Source organism: Salvelinus fontinalis, chromosome 8 (assembly GCF_029448725.1).
Source record: "Salvelinus fontinalis isolate EN_2023a chromosome 8, ASM2944872v1, whole genome shotgun sequence".
NCBI classification, from domain to species: Eukaryota; Metazoa; Chordata; class Actinopteri; order Salmoniformes; family Salmonidae; genus Salvelinus; species Salvelinus fontinalis.
Window position 1 is genome coordinate 50,208,325 of NC_074672.1, and position 25,749 is coordinate 50,234,073.

At 48.3% G+C, this 25,749-nt stretch overlaps 2 protein-coding genes across 5 annotated transcripts in view; both read right to left on the reverse strand.

Moving 5' to 3' along the window:
* dnase1l1 (deoxyribonuclease I-like 1) overlaps nucleotides 1-15,162 on the reverse strand; it is a 56,686-nt gene extending 41,524 nt beyond the window's left edge. The window contains exon 1 of one of the 4 annotated variants that reach the window (XM_055932768.1): nucleotides 14,507-15,162. The gene's annotated coding sequence lies outside the window, so the exon portion shown is untranslated. Of the gene's footprint in view, nucleotides 1-2,419; nucleotides 3,749-8,817; nucleotides 9,445-14,506 lie in introns of those variants that run through there. The other 3 variants (XM_055932766.1, XM_055932767.1, XM_055932770.1) reach the window with 3 other exon arrangements.
* Nucleotides 15,163-19,303: 4,141 nt separating this feature from the next.
* Nucleotides 19,304-25,749, reverse strand: part of LOC129861379 (V-type proton ATPase subunit S1-like) — a 29,408-nt gene continuing 22,962 nt past the window's right edge. The window contains exons 7-10 of the mRNA XM_055932771.1: nucleotides 22,448-22,605; nucleotides 22,262-22,312; nucleotides 21,922-22,159; nucleotides 19,304-21,712 (exon numbers count right to left, since the gene is read on the reverse strand). Coding sequence (XP_055788746.1) covers nucleotides 21,503-21,712; nucleotides 21,922-22,159; nucleotides 22,262-22,312; nucleotides 22,448-22,605 — 657 coding nt within the window. The 3' untranslated portion in view covers nucleotides 19,304-21,502. The remainder of the gene's footprint in view (nucleotides 21,713-21,921; nucleotides 22,160-22,261; nucleotides 22,313-22,447; nucleotides 22,606-25,749) is intronic.

Genomic DNA, 25,749 nt, shown 5'->3' on the forward strand with positions numbered 1-25,749 from the left:
AGCCAGCCAGCCAGTCAGTCAGCCAGTCATCCAGCCAGTCAGCCAGCCAGTCAGTCAGCCAGCCAGTCAGCCAGCCAGTCAGCCAGCCAGCCAGCCAGCCAGCCAATCAGTCAGACAGACAGTCAGTCAGTCAGTCAGCCAGTCATCCAGCCAGTCAGCCAGCCAGTCAGTCAGCCAGCCAGCCAGTCAGTCAGCCAGCCAGCCAGCCAGTCAGTCAGCCAGTCATCCAGCCAGCCAGCCAGCCAGTCAGTCAGCCAGTCATCCAGCCAGTCAGCCAGCCAGTCAGTCAGCCAGCCAGCCAGTCAGTCAGCCAGCCAGCCAGCCAATCAGTCAGACAGTCAGTCAGTCAGTCAGCCAGCCAGTCAGTCAGTCAGCCAGTCATCCAGCCAGCCAGCCAGTCAGTCAGCCAGCCAGCCAGCCAATCAGTCAGTCAGTCAGACAGCCAGTCATCCAGTCAGTCAGCCAATCAGTCAGTCAGCCAGTCAGTCAGCCAATCAGTCAGTCAGTCAGCCAATCAGTCAGTCAGCCAATCAGTCAGTCAGCCAATCAGTCAGTCAGTCAGCCAATCAGTCAGTCAGCCAATCAGTCAGTCAGCCGATCAGTCAGTCAGCCAATCAGTCAGTCAGTCAGCCAGTCAGCCAGCCAGTCATCCAGTCAGTCAGCCAATCAGCCAGCCAGCCAGCCAGTCAGCCAGCCAGCCAGCCAGTCATCCAGCCAATCAGTCAGTCAGTAAGCCAATCAGTCAGTCAGCCGATCAGTCAGTCAGCCAGTCAGTCAGTCAGCCAATCAGTCAGTCAGCCAATCAGCCAGTCAGCCAGCCAATCAGCCAGTCAGCCAGCCAGCCAGTCATCCAGCCAGTCAGCCAGCCAGCCAGTCAGTCAGTCAGTAGGCCAATCAGTCAGTAAGCCAATCAGTCAGTCAGCCAATCAGTCAGTCAGCCAGCCAATCAGTCAGTCAGCCAGTCAATCAGTCAGTCAGCCAGCCAATCAGTCAGTCAGCCAGCCAATCAGTCAGTCACAAAGTTATATAGAAATCTCACAATAATCATATTGTGTACCCTATGTCAGTGGTTTTCAAACCTCTCCTTGTTAAATAGAAATCTCCATTGTTGTGTTGCTACCGTGCTGTGTTGTTGTCATGTTGTGTTGCTACCGTGCTGTGTTGTTGTCATGTTGTGTTGCTACCGTGCTGTGTTGTTGTCATGTTGTGTTGCTACCGTGCTGTGTTGTTGTCATGTGTTGCTACCGTGCTGTGTTGTTGTCATGTGTTGCTACCGTGCTGTGTTGTTGTCATGTGTTGCTACCGTGCTGTGTTGTTGTCATGTGTTGCTACCGTGCTGTGTTGTTGTCATGTGTTGCTACCGTGCTGTGTTGTTGTCATGTGTTGCTACCGTGCTGTGTTGCTGTCATGTGTTGCTACCGTGCTGTGTTGTTGTCATGTTGTGTTGCTACCGTGCTGTGTTGTTGTCATGTGTTGCTACCGTGCTGTGTTGTTGTCATGTGTTGCTACCGTGCTGTGTTGTTGTCATGTGTTGCTACCGTGCTGTGTTGTTGTCATGTGTTGCTACCGTGCTGTGTTGTTGTCATGTGTTGCTACCGTGCTGTGTTGTTGTCATGTTGTGTTGCTACCGTGCTGTGTTGTTGTCATGTGTTGCTACCGTGCTGTGTTGTTGTCATGTGTTGCTACCGTGCTGTGTTGTTGTCATGTGTTGCTACCGTGCTGTGTTGTTGTCATGTGTTGCTACCGTGCTGTGTTGTTGTCATGTTGTGTTGCTACCGTGCTGTGTTGTTGTCATGTTGTGTTGCTACCGTGCTGTGTTGTTGTCATGTTGTGTTGCTACCGTGCTGTGTTGTTGTCATGTTGTGTTGCTACCGTGCTGTGTTGTTGTCATGTGTTGCTACCGTGCTGTGTTGTTGTCATGTGTTGCTACCGTGCTGTGTTGTTGTCATGTTGTGTTGCTACCGTGCTGTGTTGTTGTCATGTTGTGTTGCTACCGTGCTGTGTTGTTGTCATGTGTTGCTACCGTGCTGTGTTGTTGTCATACTGTGTTGCTACCGTGCTGTGTTGTTGTCATACTGTGTTGCTACTGTGTTGTTGTCATGTTGTGTTGCTACTATGTTGTTGTCATGTGTTGCTACCATGTTGTGTTGCTGTCATGTTGTGTTGCTACCATGCTGTGTTGTCATGTGGTGCTGCCATGTTTTGCTGTTGTCTTTGATCTCTCTTTATATAGTGTCGTGCTGTCGTGATGTGTGCTTTGTAGTACATTTTTACTTTTAATCCCAGCACGAATCATTTTGCCTCTTGCTAGGCCGTCATTGTAAATAAGAATTTGTTTTTAACAGACTTAATAAATAAATAAAGGTTCAATGAAATAAAAAACATTTATTTGAACTATTCTAGAGTTAATGAAACTCACGCTAACATGCTGCTAACAGTTTAGCTTCCTCCGCTGTCCAACTACCCCATACTGGGCTTGAACCGGTGATCCTCTGATCCCAAACACCAGTAGCCGTGCTCCTTGACAATGCCCAGGGGTTTGAGGCTCCATCCATGACACTTCAAGCTAGCTGTGGAGTGAGCTTATGGCACGTTCTTAACTCTGCTACGCTAGCACACCCGATTACACTTCTCAACTCAAACCAGTGGCCCAGGGACCCCCTTCCAGGCAGACCAGTGGCCCAGGGACCCCTCCCAGGCAGACCAGTGGCCCAGGGACCCCTCCCAGGCAGACCAGTGGCCCAGGGACCCCTCCCAGGCAGACCAGTGGCCCAGGGACCACCTCCCAGGCAGACCAGTGTCCCAGGGACCCCTCCCAGGCAAACCAGTGGCCCAGGGACCCCTCCCAGGCAGACCAGTGGCCAAGGGACCCCCTACCAGGCAAACCAGTGGCCCAGGGAACCCTCCCAGGCAGACCAGTGGCCCAGGGAACCCTCCCAGGCAGACCAGTGGCCCAGGGAACCCTCCCAGGCAGACCAGTGGCCCAGAGACCCCTCCCAGACAGACCAGTGGCCCAGGGACCCTATTAACAGGTGCTTTGTCAAAGCCTATGTCAGATTCTACAGAGAGTGTAATAGGCTCAATATTAGGAGTTGAGAAATAAAGTTGACATCATTAGACAGATGATCTTCTCTTCTCTACTGTAAACTCTCAGAAAGATGATATTCTCCTCTTCTCTACTGTAAACTCTCAGAAAGATGATATTCTCCTCTTCTCTACTGTAAACTCTTAGACAGATGAGATTCTCCTCTTCTCTACTGTAAACTCTCAGAAAGATGATATTCTCCTCTTCTCTATTGTAAACTCTTAGACAGATGAGATTCTCCTCTTCTCTACTGTAAACTCTTAGACAGATGAGATTCTCCTCTTCTCTACTGTAAACTCTTAGACAGATGAGATTCTCCTCTTCTCTACTGTAAACTCTTAGACAGATGAGATTCTCCTCTTCTCTACTGTAAACTCTTAGACAGATGAGATTCTCCTCTTCTCTACTGTAAACTCTTAGACAGATGAGATTCTCCTCTTCTCTACTGTAAACTCTTAGACAGATGAGATTCTCCTCTTCTCTACTGTAAACTCTTAGACAGATGAGATTCTCCTCTTCTCTACTGTAAACTCTTAGACAGATGATATTCTCCTCTTCTCTACTGTAAACTCTTAGAAAAAAGGATCCCAAAAGGGTTCTTCAGCTGTGCCGATAGGACAAGCCTTTTTGGTTTGAGGTACAAACCCTTTTGGGTTCCATGTAGAACCCTTTTGGGTTCCATGTAGAACCCTCTGTAGAAAGGCTTCTACATGGAACCCCAAGAGTTCTACCTGGAACCAAAATGGTTCTACCTGCAACCAAAAGGGTTCAACCTGGAACCAAAAGAAGGTTCTTCAGAGGGGTCACCCTACTGGGACAGTCGGAGAACCCTTTAAGGTTCTAGATAGCAACTTGTTTTCTAAGAGTGTAGGGTTAGGGTTTAGGGGTTAGGGGTTAGGGTTAGGAGTTAGGGTTAGGGGTTAGGGGTTAGGGTTTAGGGTTTAGGGGTTAGGGGTTAGGGTTAGGGGTTAGGGTTAGGGGTTAGGGGTTAAGGGTTAAGGGTTAGGGTTAGGGGTTAGGGGTTAGGGTTAGGGGTTAGGGGTTAGGGTTAGGGTTAGGGGTTAGGGGTTAGGGGTCAGGGGTTAGGGTTAGGGTTAGGGTTAGGGTTAGGGTTAGGGTTAGGGGTTAGGGGTTAGGGGTTAGGGGTTAGGGTTAGGGTTAGGGTTAGGGGTTAGGGGTTAGGGGTTAGGTGCAATTAAAAAAACATATTCCGTTGTTGCTAATAATATTCATAAAAACATTGAAATAAAAGTTTTTAAAAAACAATTTTTGGTTGCAGACTCCCTGCCTCCATGGAACCCTATAGGGCCAGACCCCTGATTGAATGTCCCTGAACTAAAATATACACAACTTCAGTCCTACACAGTTTAACGTTATAGTACCGTGAGACAGAAAGATTATGATGAAGATAAATACAAAATAAATGTCTCCTTCAGATTCATACTGACACTATTATTATGTCAAATTAATGTAGGAGTGTATAACACATTAGATCTGGTAGAAAATAATACAAACCCCAAAAATATGCGTTTTATTTTTTTAATCATCTTAGAAATTCAAGAGAAATTCCATACATAGAGATAGGATTCTATGTGTAATTTAGATGTTGTCCACAAGATGGCAGCAATGTGTGTGCAACATTTCAGACTGATCCAGTGAAGAATTACATCACTTCCCAACATTTCGTATCAAGTCTGCCATGAGTTTGCCCGAATGTGCCGAATTGGTCAATTGATACATTTTCAAGTACATAACTATAGAGAACATACAAAAATTATATGGTAATAAAAAAATCAAGTTTACACACTCCAAGGAATGTCATACATGATGGATCATTAGTTTCCCTACAGAAAATACACTAACCTTCACACATCTAGATGACGGTTGGGTTGGGTGTGGAGCCAGAGACAGCAGTGGGGTCAAACTGTAGAACCCAGTTTCTACATTTGAATATAAAAATTGATTTTTTTCAAGCAAAACTAGACTACATTTTATCTCTGGGACCCTCAGGATGACAAATCAGAGCCAGATTACTGAATGTACATTATTTACCTTCAGAGGTGAATGTATCAAACCAATTGCCGTGATAAAGTGTTTTGTTGTTGTGCACTTTCCTCAAACAATAGCATGGTATTTTTGTTGTTATAATAGCTACTGTAAATTGGACACTGCAGTTAGATTAACAAGAATATTAAGCAACAACTGTCCCGGTTTATGGACACCGATCCTGTAGACTTTTGTTATATATCGAGCTGACTAGCACTATTTTACTCAGCATGACAAATAAGAAAATTACGAGTGAGGAGAGAAATCACACTAAATCATCTTTATAACGCTCTTTCAGAATGTGTGATTGGCTTGAATGTCTAGCCTGGTGCCAGATCTGTTTGGCAATCAGCCTATTGAAAGTCATGTTGAGTCACGTAACTTCTTCATACCTTCTCTCCAGTTTCCCGCTAAGCTCTTGTACCTAACACCTTCTCTCCAGTTTCCAGCTAAGCTCTTGTTCTTCATACCTTCTCTCCAGTTTCCCGCTAAGCTCTTGTACCTCACACCTTCTCTCCAGTTTCCCGCTAAGCTCTTGTACCTCACACCTTCTCTCCAGTTTCCCGCTAAGCTCTTGTACCTCATACCTTCTCTCCAGAATGTTCATGATGTACCTGCAACAACTGTTGACAGACATAGCTGGTAAATTCTCTCTGGCTATCTACTCCGATTTCAAAGTATTCTCGTCTGTGTGGCAGAGCGGAGAATAACTGACGAAGTTACGAACACTCAAAATCCGTTGAATATGGCCAGTGTCAGTAAATGTTGGCAAAAAAAGCATAATTAAATTGTTGCCAGCAGTACAGTTAGTCACCAACACTCTAGATAACATAAAAACAGCCTAACCAGCTGTGCTAGGGCGAGTAAAATGGCCAGAGTGGTCACTCTCATTTGTGTCTGGAAGTAGCTAGCAAGCTAGCCAATGTTAGCCAGTTAGCTTGGGTGCTTGACTGATGTTAGGACAGAACGCTTGGATGAATCCTACGCCTTGGCCAGATCGCCCAATGTGGTGCTCTGAACGCTCCTTAAAGAGATGGGTGGGGCTAAAGCTGTAGAGGGTGTGAACGATGCTGAATGGGTGTAGACAAAGAAGAGCTCTCCAGTAGGTACCAAAACATTCAAAGGTCATTTTCAGAATAACTTTCACATTGTTCCTCAACTTTAGTGTATGATATACCATTTTCTAGTCTCTACTTTTATCCCTTGTAAAAAAAAAAAACTCTGGTCATGTTGTTGATATATATTTTTGGAGTTAAAACGACACTAAACGGAGAAAATGTAAGCAACTAACTCCAATTGCCATTTAACTCTTTTCAATGCTGTTTTTATTCAACTCACAGCTTTTTTTGCGTTGTTTTGAATGAACAGTCAACTACAGATGACTTCCTTTGAGTTATAAAGGGGCCTTATTTAAATATTTCCTAATGTGTCACATTATGGGCGGTTTGCAATGGGATATAAAATCTCTTTTGATATCACATTGCAACTGACAGGAAGATATCCAGCACTTTTACATCATTCACGACTTGCATTTAGAATGCCTGTTAGAGTAGCGAAGTAAATCTGGTCCATGAAGACTACCTACAGTATCTAAACTGGAACAACTCTCTCACTAACGGTTGATTTAAATTCAACCACTTACAGATTGAATTAGGTCAGAAAAAAATGTCTCATCTTTGTGTAGCATTATTAAAAACAATGTACATGTGAAAACACAAATATTGGAATAAACAATTCTAAAAAATCTACCTGCAACAGAGCATACTGGGAAATATGACAATGAGGCCCCTCCCACATAGATTGAACGCCCTGTCCTCTGGATACTCTTAATGAAGTTAAAAGTATTCTGTCCCAATGAACGCCAGTCATCGACACTAACTCCAGGGACCATATAACTCTCTTGAGGGTTGAGGTAACTCTAATTTCAATTATCCTTAATTTACTGAGGCATAGTAGAGAAATGTAACGCACACACACCCCACATACAGGGCCTTCAGAAAGTATTCACACACAAAATTTAATTTTGTTTTACAGCCTGACTCTTACATTTATTACATTGAAATGTTGTGTCACTGGTCTACACACAATACCCCATAATGTCAAAGTGGAATTCTGCTTTTAGACATTTTTACAGATTAATTAAAAATGAAAAGCTGAAATGTCTTGAGTCAATAAGTATTCAACCCCTTTGTTATGACAATCCTAAATAATTCAAAAGTAAAAATGTGCTGAACAAGCCACATAATAAGTTGCATGGACTCCCTCTGTGTGTAATAATAGAGTTGAACATGTTTTGTTATGACTTCCTCATCTCTCTACCCGACACATAGAATTATCTGGAAGGTCCCTCGGTCGAGCAGTGAATTTCAAAAACAGATTCAACCACAAAGACCAGGGAGATTTTCCAATGCCTCGCAAAGAAGGGAACCTATTGGTAGATGGGTAAAAAAAAAGAAAATACAGACAATGAATATCCCTTTGAGCATGGTGAAGTTATTAATTACACTTTGGATGGTGCATCAATACACCCAGTCACTACAAAGACACAGGCGTCCTTCCTAACTCAGTTGCCGGAGAAGAAGGAAACTGCTCAGGGATTTCACCATGAGGCCAATAGGGACTTTTAAAAAGTTACAGAGTTTACACAACAACACATCACTGAGTACCACTCCTCATATTTTCAAGCATGGTGGTGGGTGCATCATGTTATGGGTATGCTTGTCATCGTTAAGGATTAGAGTGCATGGTGGTGTCTGCATCATGTTATGGGTATGCTTGTCATCATTAAGGACTGGGGAGTTTTTTAGGAATAAAAGAAACAATACAGCTAAGCACAGTCAAAATCCTAGACGAAAACCTGGTTGTCTGCTTTCAAACAGACACTGGGAGACAAATTCACCTTTCAGCAGGACAATAACCTAAAACAAACATGCCAAGACAACATTGAATGTTCCTGAGTGGCCTAGTTACAGCTTCGATTTAAATCGGCTTGAAAATACTTGAAAATACTTGAAAAAGGGCTGTCTATCAATGATCTACAACCAACTTGACAGAGGTTGAAGAATTCAAAAAAGGATCATGTGCAAATATTGTACAATCCAGGTTTGCAAATCTCTTAGAGACTTACCCAGAAAGACTCACAGCTATAATCACTGTCAAAGGTGATTCTAACATGTATTGACTCATGGGTGTGAATACTTATGTAAATTATGTCATTATAGGGTATTGTGTGTAGATGGGTGAGAAAAAAAATCCATTTAATCCGTTTTGAATTCAGGCTGTAACACCACAACATGTGGAATAAGTCAAGGGGTATAAATACTTTCTGAAGGCCCGGAACCTGAGTCACCTCTATTACTGCTCCTTAGCCGACTGTACTACAACAGACGCTGTACGAAGGAGAATCACAGTGAAACACTATGGGCCACCTCATGTCTGTTAGTACTGATACCTCGCTCCCTCTCTCACACACAACCACACAAAAAACACTCTCGCACGAAACACATTGGACGCACTAAAGGAGACCGGAGTCCCATAACTTTTACTATATAATAGTGTGGAACAAATTCTCCATTGACGTTTAGTATATAAATACAGATGTGGGACGGAGGCTAAGAAATAAGGTTGCCAGAGGAGACAAAGACGAGACACACACAGATAAATGACATTAGATTCTGTGGTCTTACTAACTTGGTGGAGTCGGCTTACTTCCTTCTTCCTGGTTCAAGAGAACACTGCCCCGCTGCTACACTCTCTGTCCCACCCCACCCCTCTCTGCTTCCTGTAGGAGGGGTCGCTGCAGCTGACGAGTTCCATAAAAACACACACACACACACACACACACACACACACACACACACACACACACACACACACACACACACACACACATTGAAACCTGAGTTGTTGCAGCCTTCGTCACTGCCTCACTGTCAACCCAGCAGTATGAAGAGTGCTCAGATTCACAAAATAACAAGTCTGTACAGTAGTTAAGGGAAAAATGGCAGTTAAGAAAACAATTATTCTTAAGAAAGTTTTGTGAATCCAGAAAAGCAAACTGAAGAGAAAGAACATGTTTAGCAACTTCTTGTGGAATGTTACAGCTTTTTAGTTCTGAGTTGGTTATATGTTTATCTGTGTCTCGTCTGATCTTGTTCCCCTCTCCGGTGCTCGCCGCCGCAGGTCTAACCACAGTCCTGGCAACCTATTATTACTACACCTGGCAACCCTCATTACCACACCTGGCAACCCTCATTACCACACCTGACAACCCTCATTACCACACCTGGCAACCCTCATTACCACACCTGACAACCCTCATTACCACACCTGGCAACCCTCATTACCATACCTGGCAACCCTCATTACCACACCTGGCAACCCTCATTACCACACCTGGCAACCCTCATTACCACACCTGGCAACCCTCATTACCACACCTGACGACCCTCATTACCACACCTGACGACCCTCATTACCACCCCTGACGACCCTCATTACCACCCCTGGCGACCCTCATTACCACCCCTGGCGACCCTCATTACCACCCCTGACGACCCTCATTACCACACCTGACGACCCTCATTACCACACCTGACGACCCTCATTACCACACCTGGCGACCCTCATTACCACACCTGGCGACCCTCATTACCACACCTGGCGACCCTCATTACCACACCTGGCGACCCTCATTACCACACCTGGCGACCCTCATTACCACACCTGGCAACCCTCATTACCACACCTGGCAACCCTCATTACCACACCTGGCGACCCTCATTACCACACCTGGCGACCCTCATTACTCTACCTGGCGACCCTCATTACTCTACCTGGCGACCCTCATTACTCTACCTGGAGACCCTCATTATCTCACCTGGCAACCCTCATTACAACACCTGACAATCCTAATTACTCTACCTGGCGACCCTCATTACTCTACCTGGAGACCCTCATTACCACACCTGGCAACCCTCATTACCACACCTGGCAACCCTCATTACCACACCTGACAATCCTCATTACTCTACCTGGAAACCCTCATTACAACACCTGGTAACCCTCATTACAACACCTGGTAACCCTCTTTACAACACCTGGTAACCCTCTTTACAACACCTGGTAACCCTCATTACAACACCTGGCAACCCTCATTACCACACCTGGCGATCCTCATTACTCTACCTGGCGACCCTCATTACAACACCTGGCGACCCTCATTACTACACCTGGCGACCCTCATTACCACACTTGGCAACCCTCATTACCACACCTGGCAACCCGGATTACCACACCTGGCAACCCGGATTACCACACCTGGCAACCCGGATTACCACACCTGGCAACCCGGATTACCACACCTGGCAACCCGGATTACAACACCTGGCAACCCTCATTACCACACCTGGCAACTCTCATTACCACACCTGGCAACCCTCATTACCACACCTGGCGACCCTCATTACTCTACCTGGTGACCCTCATTACAACACCTGGTAACCCTCATTACAACACCTGGCAACCCTCATTACAACACCTGGCAACCCTCATTACCACACCTGACAATCCTCATTACCACACCTGGCAACCCTCATTACCACACCTGGCAACCCTCATTACCACACCTGGCAACCCTCATTACCACACCTGGCAACCCTCATTACCACACCTGGCAACCCTCATTACCACACCTGGCAACCCTCATTACCACACCTGGCAACCCTCATTACCACACCTGGCAACCCGGATTACCACACCTGGCAACCCGGATTACCACACCTGGCAACCCGGATTACCACACCTGGCAACCCGGATTACCACACCTGGCAACCCGGATTACAACACCTGGCAACCCTCATTACCACACCTGGCAACTCTCATTACCACACCTGGCAACCCTCATTACCACACCTGGCGACCCTCATTACTCTACCTGGAGACCCTCATTACAACACCTGGTAACCCTCATTACAACACCTGGCAACCCTCATTACAACACCTGGCAACCCTCATTACAACACCTGGCAACCCTCATTACCACACCTGACAATCCTCATTACTCTACCTGGCGACCCTCATTACTCTACCTGGCAACCCTCATTACCACACCTGGCAACCCTCATTACCACACCTGGCAACCCTCATTACCACACCTGGCAACCCTCATTACCACACCTGGCAACCCTCATTACCACACCTGGCAACCCTCATTACCACACCTGGCGACCCTCATTACTCTACCTGGCAACCCTCATTACCACACCTGGCAACCCTCATTACCACACCTGGCAACCCTCATTACCACACCTGGCAACCCTCATTACCACACCTGGCAACCCTCATTACCACACCTGGCAACCCTCATTACCACACCTGGAAACCCTCATTACAACACCTGGCAACCCTCATTACAACACCTGGCAACCCTCATTACAACACCTGGCAACCTTCATTACTACACCTGGTAACCCGGATTACAACACCTGGCAACCCTCATTACAACGCCTGACAATCCTCATTACTCTACCTGGAAACCCTCATTACAACACCTGGTAACCCTCATTACAACACCTGGTAACCCTCATTACAACACCTGGTAACCCTCATTACAACACCTGGCAACCCTCATTACCACACCTGGCAATCCTCATTACTCTACCTGGCGACCCTCATTACAACACCTGGCAACCCTCATTACCACACCTGGCGATCCTCATTACTCTACCTGGCGACCCTCATTACAACACCTGGCGACCCTCATTACTACACCTGGCAACCCTCATTACCACACTTGGCAACCCTCATTACCACACCTGGCAACCCTCATTACCACACCTGGCAACCCTCATTACCACACCTGGCAACCCTCATTACCACACCAGGCAACCCTCATTACAACACCTGGCAACCCTCATTTCAACACCAGCGCCCATCATGATTGGACACCACCCTGCAGCTGGATCACCCCGTCCTGCCCCTAGAGGTGCACCACCCTACGCTGGTCTGGTGATAAACCCGGGTGGGGGTTTTATTCAGAAGAGCAGAAAGGGGCCTGTCCCAGGATGCCCGACCATAACTGTGCTCATGGGCGGTCCTCTGATTTAGTTAAACTCCAAAAGGGAATTGGAGTTTCCTTCATTAAACAGTCCAAAATCACATTACACAATTTCACAAACAGTATCATCCTCACTCATTCATCTTACACAACAATTAGATGTAAGCCTCATATCTGAGGCTATTGTATAAACAACGTTATGGTAATGTGGCCGTCTTGTCTCCCATGAGTTTCACAAAATTGTACCAAACGGACCAGTTCGTAGCTGGATTCTTCACCAATCTTTTATACCTTCTCCAGAACATAAATGTTGTTCGGACCTCCTGTTCTGTGAGGTGGAAGAAATACCTTTGTTCTCTCTATGAAAACTCACTCTCTCTCTATACTGTGGCCATGAGTAGATAATCTCCTCCAGGAATCTACGACCTGAGGTCGCAGCAGCCTGAGTGTCGGAGACAGAGGGGGATGGTGCTCGCTGTACCCAAAGAGGGCAACGTCATGACAATATGGAGAATCAGTGTATATTGTTACATTCTCCCCTTCCGACAACCTACGGGCCTCGGGCCAATGCATGTAACTCCGCCCCTTGGGCTGACACTGATGCGGACAGTGGGCCAGCCTTAACTCCGCCCCCTGGGCTGACACCGATGCGGACAGTGGGCCAGCCTTAACTCCGCCCCCTGGGCTGACACCGATGCAGACAGTGGGCCAGCCTTAACTCCACCCCCTGGGCTGACACCGATGCGGACAGTGGGCCAGCCTTAACTCCGCCCCCTGGGCTGACACCGATGCAGACAGTGGGCCAGCCTTAACTCCACCCCCTGGGCTGACACCGATGCGGACAGTGGGCCAGCCTTAACTCCACCCCCTGGGCTGACACCGATGCGGACAGTGGGCCAGCCTTCCCTATTCCCCTGTCATCACACACAGCATACCCCGTTACTCTCTTCCCTTCTATGGGCATGTAACTAGAGCCATCAGTATACAATACTTGTCCCGATTCCAATGCTGTCTCTTGCAAATCAGGCTTTGGAGTAATCTGATCTGGGTTACATGTGATTCACCCTCCCCAGGCAACGGCATTACCGTCGCAGGATTCAAAGCACAGGAAGAGGGTTCCTGTCCCGCTGCCTTCAAGAGGGTTCCTGTCCCGCTGCCTTCAAGAGGGTTCCTGTCCCGCTGCCTTCAAGAGGGTTCCTGTCCCGCTGCCTTCAAGAGGGTTCCTGTCCCGCTGCCTTCAAGAGGGTTCCTGTCCCGCTGCCTTCAAGAGGGTTCCTGTCCCGCTGCCTTCAAGAGGGTTCCTGTCCCGCTGCCTTCAAGAGGGTTCCTGTCCCGCTGCCTTCAAGAGGGTTCCTGTCCCGCTGCCTTCAAGAGGGTTCCTGTCCCGCTGCCTTCAAGAGGGTTTGTGTCCCGCTGCCTTCAAGAGGGTTCCTGTCCCGCTGCCTTCAAGAAGGTTCCTGTCCCGCTGCCTTCAAGAGGGTTCCTGTCCCACTGCCTTCAAGAGGGTTCCTGTCCCGCTGCCTTCAAGAGGGTTCCTGTCCCGCTGCCTTCAAGAGGGTTTGTGTCCCGCTGCCTTCAAGAGGGTTCCTGTCCCGCTGCCTTCAAGAGGGTTCCTGTCCCGCTGCCTTCAAGAGGGTTCCTGTCCCGCTGCCTTCAAGAAGGTTCCTGTCCCGCTGCCTTCAAGAGGGTTCCTGTCCCGCTGCCTTCAAGAGGGTTCCTGTCCCGCTGCCTTCAAGAGGGTTCCTGTCCCGCTGCCTTCAAGAAGGTTCCTGTCCCGCTGCCTTCAAGAAGGTTCCTGTCCCGCTGCCTTCAAGAGGGTTCGTGTCCCGCTGCCTTCAAGAGGGTTTGTTGCTGCTCTTTGGACAAAGACCAACGCTTGTATAGCGGCATTTCCTCCGAAGGCAGCAGGTTCCATTAACACCCTACACTCCCTTTTCCAATGACCAACAGCACCACACCTAAAACAGGACTCAGTTGATTTTCCCTTTTCCCTTGTCTTACTCGGGCCATTGAAACCACTGTTAGTGACTTTCACTATGGCAGCATTAACCACACGTACAGCTGTGGAGTAAACTGAATTAGATTCTACTCTCAACGCTGCTTGCACTGTCATCCCAGTGAGAATGCTGATCCACTACCCCTGCAACAGCCATTTTGTTTCCAGGTATCAAACCTGTCATCAAGCTGATGTACAAATTCCTGCATTTGGATCATATCTGTCCGCATTGTCAGGTTAGTACGCAACGCATCATCCATCCGATCCACATAATCCCGTATTCCTTCTTTCGCACCCGGAGCACAGTTAGTAATTTACTCACATCTGGTCGAAACAAAACATTCTCAACTGTAGTTAAGAATCCCTCAATTTCATTTGCTGTCGCTGGGTCACACGCTTCTCGTCCTGAGGACCAAGCCGACGATCGATATCCCTGGGCGAGTGTTGGCAACGTGGCAACAGCGAGCGTACAATATGATCGTAGTCACCAGCATGGAACACAAATTCTAAACCGTCTCCTCAAGAAACGGATAAATCCCTGTCCTTCCCTTACTGAATCCGGTGCCTCTTTCATCATACGACGTATTTGGCTCACGCTCAGTGGCTGATGGTGAAGGTGCATTTGTATCCGTACTTGGGGCTGCGCGTCATCTGGAATAGGGTTGTCCTCCCCTGGTACTATTTGTCCCGGATAATATGCAACTGGGGTGGCGTGTGTTCGTACTGGTCGCACCTCTCTATGATTACCTGGATCATGCTGATCAACTACCCAGTCCGGGACCATTATGTCCGGGCTCGTAATGTGCCTGTACCCTGCCTCTCGCAACCCATATAGTTCTTTCTCCTCTTTAAGAGAGGGGTATAATGGTGGCCCATCAGTTGCGACCTGTTTCACCTTCCAGCATTTGGCAAACGGCGGAGGAGTTGCAGTGGTATATACTCCTCCTCACGTATTCTGATACTGTTGAAGCGTAATCTTGAGTTGTTTAATTTGGTTTATTCCTCAAGGTCTTTCTCTCTAATTCTTGATTTAGGTTTTGACTCTTTTCAGCTCATTAGCCAGTTCCTGCTTCTGTTCATCTAATCTACGCCCTTCGGATATGCCTCGCCGCAAAGTCTACGGGGAGAGCTTGAAAATTCAAGCCACTTTGGTGCCGCCATAGAGTTATATTACAAGTGCCCATCCAAGAAGGTTCAAGGTCATTGGCCACAGATAAAATGAAGTCAAATCACATTATATCTACCGTAGCTTTGATTGGATCATGTCAACATCATACTTTACAAATCTTAGCTAGCAAACTAGACAAGAAGTCATCATGAATCAAGTCGATAATCTACTGGCAAATCCTTTTCAATCTTTGTCATATGAAAATAAATTATAGATTAAACATCAGTGGTCATCAGCCATTGGACAAACATTACACAACAAGTTGGAAATCGAAAAACAATGAGTGGTTTGGAAGGAATCAGTGGCTAACTGCAAGCGCTGCAAAGCGTTCACTAGCCTGCTCTTCAGTGGAGTGGGTGTGTGGTCCAAGTCTGGGTTTAAGGGTCTCATTTCCAAACTTAAAGGATAAACATTCACACGCAACACCATGGGACATAACATGTTGAATACAGCAGGAGTGAATGAGAGGTTTTACATCTCTGTTAATTTACCAGTACATTTTATTCAGTGTGGACAGGCTCCCTGTTTGAAAGGGGAAACTGTTTTGACACACCACCTGTGAGCGCCGTAGTTATTACGTTATTGCCAGCAGCATACCACCCTGCATACCACCCAGCATACCACCCTGCATACCACCCAGCATACCACCCTGCATACCACCCTGCATACCACCCTGCATACCACCCTGCATACCACCCTGCATACCACCCAGCATACCACCCAGCATACCACCCTGCATACCACCCTGCATACCACCCAGCAGCATACCACCCTGCATACCACCCAGCATACCACCCTGCAGCAGCATACCACCCTGCAGCAGCATACCACCCTGCATACCACCCTGCATACCACCCTGCATACCACCCTGCATACCACCCTGCATACCACCCTGCATACCACCCAGCAGCATACCACCCTGCATACCACCCTGCATACCACCCTGCATACCACCCAGCAGCATACCACCCAGCAGCATACCACCCTGCATACCACCCTGCATACCACCCTGCATACCACCCTGCATACCACCCTGCTGCAGCATACCACCCTGCAGCAGCATACCACCCTGCATACCACCCTGCATACCACTCTGCATACCACCCTGCATACCACCCAGCAGCATACCACCCTGCATACCACCCTGCATGCCACCCTGCATACCACCCTGCATACCACCCTGCATACCACCCAGCAGCATACCACCCTGCATACCACTGCTGGCTTGCTTCTGAAGCTAAGCAGGGTTGGTCCTGGTCAGTCCCTGGATGGAAGACCAGATTCTGCTGGAAGTGGTGTTGGAGGGCCAGTAGGAGGCACTCTTTCCTCTGGTCTAAACAAAGATCCCAATGCCCCAGGGCAGTGATTGGGGACACTGCCCTGTGTAGGGTGCCGTCTTTCGGATGGGACGTTAAACGGGTGTCCTGACTCTCTGAGGTCATTAAAGATCCCATGGCATTTATCGTAAGAGTAGGGGTGTTAACCCCGGTGTCCTGGCTAAATTCCCAATCTGGCCCTCAAACCATCATGGTCACCTAATAATCCCCAGTTTACAATTGGCTCATTCATCCCCCTCCTCTCCCCTGTAACTATTCCCCAGGTCGTTGCTGCAAATGAGAATGTGTTCTCAGTCAACTTACCTGGTAAAATAACGGTAAAATAAAAATAAATAAAAAGCTCCAGGACAGGGAAAAAGATCGCTGGTCATTTCAACACCAGGCAAAACGCAGGACCGAGGAGGACAGCACTGCTGTTGATTTGGAGCAAATTAGTTCAGTAAAAGAGGTGGGTTTGGGTTTTGCATTGTAGTGAGTTTTCTATATTGTCAAATGCTCAACAATATAGGCTGAGATATTGTTTTTACATCCTTGCTCCAACATTAACGGAGCTATAACGGTTTGTTGAGGCTATTATTATCCTAAAAGGTTGAATACATTGGCCATGCTCTCAATCCAACATGACTTCTGCCGTGTTCAGGAGACTCTGATCTGGGAAATCTCAGACTTCAGTGAGTTCAAGACAACTGGGAACTGAAAAACAGTCATCCAACTCGGAATTCCAAGTCAGGAACTCAGGCCTCTTTCTAGAGCTCTGACCTGAAGATCACTGACGTCATGTTTCAACCTTGTTTTTTCCCCCCCCAGAGTTCCCAGTTGTCTTGAAAGCAGCATAAATCCAGAGCATGCCAGACTTTGATGACAAAATTTGCCCACAAGGACCACCGCGCCACCTTCCTGTTCAAGTGAGCACAGCACAACAAGGTGAGTCCAATAATGTCTTGTGTGCTGCTGCATAAATTATGTAGTATGACAGGGAGATATGTATACTGTAGCTAAGAAAGTAACACTAAGTGTATGTTGTGTGCTAAGCTGTTAGTAGCCCGTGTGCCTCACCCTAATAATTTGGTCCATTTCCCCCTCATAACTTAGCCTACTGTTCTGACTTGGTGTTGCACATCTAGCCTATAGCCTGTTTTAGAGAAATGCAATCATCGAATATAAGAGCTTTCATTGTCTGCTTATAATTTATGTCCCGTTTAGTTATCCAACGGTTCTGACTTGGTGTACAGGGAGAACACTGTAAGAACGGCCCATGTTCTGAATTATATCGCTGTACATTTCAAAAGTACTGAACAAATAGGTATATTGACTACGTCCGTCCTAACTCACTCATTAATGTCTTAATCGAAATTAAGGATTGCCTCATCCGCTCGTCATCCCCTTATGCCATAGTTTGTACATCTCAATTATCAGTAGAAACCACATGTGTTTAAGCAAGTCAGCCATATCAGCTATGTTTATTAAAAGACAGTAAATGAGGCTGAATGAACTGTTTCGCTGGCAGACAAGGCTCCGCTGATAACCAGGTGTAGCAGGGGTAAGTATTCACTCCATGGTGCTGAAAGGAAAGCTCTGCTGCCGGGACAGCTTTATGTAGGGCCGGTTATAGTGCAACATATAACAGCTTTATGTCGGCTCTAACAATTTCTGGGCACCGTTTTTGTCACCGTTACAGTGAAATTAATGTATTGTTTAGTGTTGTGTAGTGGCTTTGCTGGCGTGCATCAAACATTTCTGGGGGGGGGGGGGGGGGGGGGGGGGGGAGTTAGCCCCACCAAGATTTACATGCTAAAATCGCCTCTGACTATTCCATATAAGGCATCCAGACCGTATGAAAGTTGCCCAGTATACCCTTAATCTGGTAATACATCACATCTAGTGATACATAACTTGACATTTCTGTCATCTATTGTGACATTGTGGGAGGATAACCAACCTTCCAATTAATGGCAAAGCATTTCTTAGCAACTAGTAGCTACTCACTAGTAGTATTTCTCTCTCACAGACACAGTAGTATTTCTCTCTCACAGACACAAGTAGTATTTCTCTCACAGACACAAGTAATATTTCTCTCTCACAGACACAGTAGTATTTCTCTCTCACAGACACAAGTAGTATTTCTCTCTCACAGACACACTAGAATTTCTCTCTCACAGACACAGTAGTATTTCTCTCTCACAGACACAGTAGTATTTCTCTCTCACAGACACAGTAGTATTTCTCTCTCACAGACACAGTAGTATTTCTCTCTCACAGACACAGTAGTATTTCTCTCTCACAGACACAGTAGTATTTCTCTCTCACAGACACAGTAGTATTTCTCTCTCACAGACACACTAGAATTTCTCTCACAGACACAGTAGTATTTCTCTCTCACAGACACAGTAGTATTTCTCTCTCACAGACACAGTAGTATTTCTCTCTCACAGACACAGTAGTATTTCTCTCTCACAGACACAGTAGTATTTCTCTCTCACAGACACACGTGTCCTGTATTCTCTCTCACAGACACAGTAGTATTTCTCTCTCACAGACACAGTAGTATTTCTCTCTCACAGACACACGTGTCCTGTATTCTCTCTCACACATACTAACGTTCACAGAGACTTAATTGACGTTGTTCATTCAAGGCTTTATTGGGGTTAATCACAGCATGAGTCACACAGGACGAGAGACACTACTAATAGTAGAATATATAAACCATATTTCAACGATATCATGACTCTGTCCAGGAAGACCAGACAAGCCTTCCTCTAACAACTCATATGAGCCACAGAACAACTTGAAATCAGTAAACACAAGGTAGGCCATCTGACCTCTGACCTCTGACCCCCGTCTGGTTCGCCTCCACGCCTCAACCTTTTCTCACATTAACATCTAACCCTAACCTCTGACCTCTGACCCCCGTCTGGTTCGTCTCCACGCCTCAACCTTTTCTCACATAAACATTTAACCTTTTAGGCCCTTGTTGGAGCCTGGAGTAATTCCTGGAGTAACTCCTGGTGATACTGCACACATTAAACAACCTTAGTGAAACCTAGGCCACGTCTCAGATGGCACCCTATTCCCTATATGGTGCACTTCCCCTATGGGCCCTGTTCAAAAGTAGGGCACTATACAGAACAGGGTGCCATTTCAGATGTGGCCCTAGTTAACCTGTACGCTACTAACCTAGACTACCATAAAGACACAATCACAAGGTCAAACACAATATATATATATATATATATATACACTGAGCGTTCAAAACATTAGGAACACCGGGTCTTTCCATGACAGACTGACCAGGTGAATCCAGGTGAAAGCTTATCGATCCACTTCAGTCAGTGTTTACAACATGGGCTGTACTCACTAAACAGCAGCATGTAATAACCTTCACACCAAAATGACTAAAGACCGGAATGATGGACAGACTGACACCCTTCAGTAACAGATTCCTCCCTTCTCTACCATAAATATTCATCCCTTATTCCCCTCCCTTCTCTACCATAAATATTCATCCCTTATTCCCTTCCCTTCAGTAACAGATTCCTCCCTTCTCTACCATAAATATTCCTCCCTTATTCCCCTCCCTTCTCTACCATAAATATTCTTCCCTTATTCCCCTCCCTTCAGTAACAGATTCCTCCCTTCTCTACCATAAATATTCCTCCCTTATTCCCCTCCCTTCTCTACCATAAATATTCATCCCTTATTCCCCTCCCTTCTCTACCATAAATATTCATCCCTTATTCCCCTCCCTTCTCTACCATAAATATTCATCCCTTATTCCCCTCCAGTAACAGATTCCTCCCTTCTCTACCATAAATATTCCTCCCTTATTCCCCTCCCTTCTCTACCATAAATATTCATCCCTTATTCCCCTCCCTTCAGTAACAGATTCCTCCCTTCTCTACCATAAATATTCATCCCTTATTCCCCTCCCTTCTCTACCATAAATATTCATCCCTTATTCCCCTCCCTTCAGTAACAGATTCCTCCCTTCTCTACCATAAATATTCATCCCTTATTCCCCTCCCTTCTCTACCATAAATATTCATCCCTTATTCCCTTCCCTTCAGTAACAGATTCCTCCCTTCTCTACCATAAATATTCATCCCTTATTCCCCTCCCTTCTCTACCATAAATATTCATCCCTTCCCCCATCCATTCTTTCCTGATCCTTCCTTCATTCTTGTTGGTAAATAAAGGAATGACAGGGAAAATGTAACGGAAATAACTACAAGTCTGTCTGTATGTCTGTGACTACGCCTGTCTGTCTGTATGTCTGTGACTACGCCTGTCTGTCTGTCTGTGACTACGCCTGTCTGTCTGTCTGTGACTACGCCTGTCTGTCTGTCTGTGACTACGCCTGTCTGTCTGTCTGTGACTACGCCTGTCTGTCTGTCTGTGACTACGTCTGTCTGTCTGTCTGTGACTACGTCTGTCTGTCTGTCTGTCTGTGACTACGTCTGTCTGTGACTACGTCTGTCTGTCTGTCTGTCTGTCTGTCTGTCTGTGACTACGTCTGTCTGTCTGTCTGTGACTACGTCTGTCTGTCTGTGACTACGTCTGTCTGTCTGTCTGTGACTACGTCTGTCTGTCTGTCTGTGACTACGTCTGTCTGTCTGTCTGTGACTACGTCTGTCTGTCTGTCTGTGACTACGTCTGTCTGTCTGTCTGTGACTACGCCTGTCTGTCTGTCTGTGACTACGTCTGTCTGTATGTCTGTGACTACGCCTGTCTGTCTGTCTGTCTGTGACTACGCCTGTCTGTCTGTATGTGACTACGTCTGTCTGTCTGTATATGTCCGTCCGTCTGTGCGTGTGTGTTAGTCAGTCTGCGGTACGGAGATAGCAGGTCCCTTGGGGTCGTCAAAGCGGTCCATGGTGTGAAGCTGCATGATCATATGGAGACCGTAGGTCAGGACCAGAAGCATCAGTAGACTGGTCAGCAGTCCCATCCAGATACCAGGACTGAAGAACCCTGCACAGTCACTGGCATAGGAGAACTCTCCCCCTGCCACGTTGAAACCCTGGATCTAGAGAGAGAGAGAGAGAGAGAGATAGAGGGGGGGGGAGAGAGGGGGAGAGAGAGAGATAGAGGGCGAGAGAGAGAGAGATAGAGGGCGAGAGAGAGAGGAGAGAGGGGGGGGGGAGAGAGAGCAACAGTAGAAAGTGTTTCAACGGTCTGTTCGTATTGTACGGTCTGGTTTCAGACACACTGCATACACAGAAACACGGGCCCTACCTGGAAGTCAGTGAATGAGACCCTCCACTGGTTAGCAGGGTCTTTGGAGGTGCGCGGTACCAGGATGGGGTATCTGAAGTTAGTGACTGACTGACAGCGGTAGGAGTACTCAGCCGGTGCGTACACGTTACGGCTCCCGTTAAACGTTGCTTTCTGACCGTCGTATTCTATCTCCACGGCGTCTAGCGTGAACCAGCGGCGAGCTGACACCTTGTAGTGGCGCTGGGACATGGCAAACCTGGAGACACACACACCCAGACAGACACGCACAGAATGAGTTCAAAAGAGTTTATGTGTTTGTTTGTTTGTAACAGTGTGTGTGTGTGTCCAGTCAACTCACACTAGTTTGAAGGAGCGATGTCCCAGGATATTCTCATAGTTTAGAACCAGACTGACAGAGATGAAAGACAAATATTTGATTAAAAGAAAAATCGACTACAACATAATTCATCCCAATCATTTCCAAGTTCAACAAGGCTGCTGTTCCCATGGTTCCTAATAAGGTTCCAGCACTAAACCCTCTGACCTGGAGTGTGATTGGTTGCAGAGGGAGCCCTGGAGCCTAGGGGTCACGCCCTCTCCAAAGGTCAGAGAGGTGAGGTCGTGTCGTTCCCAGCGACCGCCACGGAGCACGCTCACGGTCAGGTTCTCCGCCCACAGCATGATACAGCCGGCTCCGCCCTCCTGGGGAGAGAGAAGATCAGAAATAAATCATATATCAGGAAATCAACACAAACAGCGGTACCCACGGCGGTACCCACAGCGGTACCCAATGGCGGTACCCACGGCGGTACCCAATGGCGGTACCCACGGCGGTACCCACGGCGGTACCCACGGCAGTACCCACAGGGGTACCCACGGCGGTACCCACGGCGGTACCCACAGGGGTACCCACGGCGGTACCCACGGCGGTACCCACGGCGGTACCCACGGCGGTACCTACGGCGGTACCCACGGCGGTACCCAAAGCGGTACCCAATGGCGGTACCCACGGCGGTACCCAAGGCGGTACCCACAGCGGTACCCACAGCGGTACCCACAGCAGTACCCACAGCGGTACCCACAGCGGTACCTACAGGGTACCCACAGCGGTACCCACAGCGGTACCCACAGCGGTACCCACAGCAGTACATACAGGATACCCACAGCAGTACCCACAGCGGTACCTACAGGATACCCACAGCGGTACCTACAGGATACCCACAGCGGTACCTACAGGATACCCACAGCAGTACCCACAGCGTTATCCACAACGGAACCTACAGGGTACCCACGGCGGTACCCACGGCGGTACCCACAGCGGTACCCACAGCGGTACCTACAGCAGTACCCACGGCGGTACCCACGGCGGTACCCAATGGCAGTACCCACGGCGGTACCCAATGGCAGTACCCACGGCGGTACCCAAGGCGGTACCCACGGCGGTACCCACGGCGGTACCCACGGCGGTACCCACGGCGGTATCCACAGCAGTACCTACAGGGTACCTACAGGGTACCTACAGCAGTACCCACGGCGGTACCCAATGGCAGTACCCACAGCAGTACCTACAGGGTACCTACAGCAGTACCCACAGCAGTACCTACAGGGTACCTACAGCAGTACCCACAGCAGTACCTACAGGGTACCTACAGCAGTACCCACAGCGGTACCCACAGCGGAATCCACAACGGTACCTACAGGATACCCACAGCAGTACCCACAGCGGTACCCACAGCGGTACCCACAGCGGTACCCAATGGCAGTACCCACAGCAGTACCTACAGGATACCTACAGCGGTACCCACAGCGGTACCCACGGCGGTACCCAATGGCAGTACCCACAGCAGTACCTACAGGGTACCTACAGCAGTACCCACAGCAGTACCTACAGGGTACCTACAGCAGTACCCACAGCAGTACCTACAGGGTACCTACAGCAGTACCCACAGCAGTACCTACAGGGTACCTACAGCAGTACCCACAGCAGTACCTACAGGGTACCTACAGCAGTACCCACAGCAGTACCTACAGGGTACCTACAGCAGTACCCACAGCGGTATCCACAACGGTATCCACAACGGTACCTACAGGATACCTACAGCAGTACCCACAGCGGTACCTACAGGGTACCTACAGCAGTACCTACAGGGTAGCCACGGCGGTAGCCACGGCGGTAGCCACGGCAGTACCCAAGGCGGTATCCACAACAGTACCTACAGGGTAGCCACGGCGGTACCCACAGCGGTACCCACAGCGGTACCCACAGCGGTACCCACGGCGGAACCCACAGCGGTACCTACGGCGGTACCCACAGCGGTACCCACAGCGGTACCCACAGCGGTACCTACGGCAGTACCTACGGCGGTACATACAGGATACCCACAGCAGTACCTACGGCGGTACGTACAGGATACCCACAGCAGTACCCACGGCGGTATCCACAACGGTACCTACAGGATTAGGGTTATTACTGGCGCTGGAGCAGCAAAGGAAAATGTGGGGATGCCATCTCGAAAAAGGAGGTTGTATTCACCAGTAATGTCCTTTAGTACAGCAACTAGAGGAGTGAAGGGGAGGGGGGGAGAGAGAGTAGAGAGGGGAAGGCAGAGATGGGAGGGGAAGAAGAGAGAGAAAAGGGAGAGAGGAGTGAGAGAAGAGAGAGAAAAGGGAGAGAGGAGTGAGAGAATCTGAGGTCATCTGCCTTTGGCCTAAAGAGCAGGAACCCAGACTTCATCAAAGAAATCAGAAATACAGACAAGAAACATGGTATAGAGGAGACGGACCCACTGGTTGCCCTCTAGGTTACAGAGCGCTGGTAGTCCCATCCACCACACTACCAGGTGGGTGGTATAGAGGAGACAGACCCACTGGTTGCCCTCTAGGTTACAGAGCGCTGGTAGTCCCATCCACCACACTACCAGGTGGGTGGTATAGAGGAGACGGACCCACTGGTTGCCCTCTAGGTTACAGAGCGCTGGTAGTCCCATCCACCACACTACCAGGTGGGTGGTATAGAGGAGACAGACCCACTGGTTGTCCTCTAGGTTACAGAGAGCTGGTAGTCCCATCCACCACACTACCAGGTGGGTGGTATAGAGGAGACAGACCCACTGGTTGCCCTCTAGGTTACAGAGCGCTGGTAGTCCCATCCACCACACTACCAGGTGGGTGGTATAGAGGAGATGGACCCACTGGTTGTCCTCTAGGTTACAGAGAGCTGGTAGTCCCATCCACCACACTACCAGGTGGGTGGTATAGAGGAGACAGACCCACTGGTTGCCCTCTAGGTTACAGAGCGCTGGTAGTCCCATCCACCACACTACCAGGTGGGTGGTATAGAGGAGATGGACCCACTGGTTGTCCTCTAGGTTACAGAGAGCTGGTAGTCCCATCCACCACACTACCAGGTGGGTGGTATAGAGGAGACAGACCCACTGGTTGCCCTCTAGGTTACAGAGCGCTGGTAGTCCCATCCACCATACTACCAGGTGGGTGGTATAGAGGAGATGGACCCACTGGTTGCCCTCTAGGTTACAGAGAGCTGGTAGTCCCATCCACCACACTACCAGGTGGGTGGTATAGAGGAGACAGACCCACTGGTTGCCCTCTAGGTTACAGAGCGCTGGTAGTCCCATCCACCACACTACCAGGTGGGTGGTATAGAGGAGACGGACCCACTGGTTGCCCTCTAGGTTACAGAGCGCTGGTAGTCCCATCCACCACACTACCAGGTGGGTGGTATAGAGGAGACAGACCCACTGGTTGTCCTCTAGGTTACAGAGAGCTGGTAGTCCCATCCACCACACTACCAGGTGGGTGGTATAGAGGAGACAGACCCACTGGTTG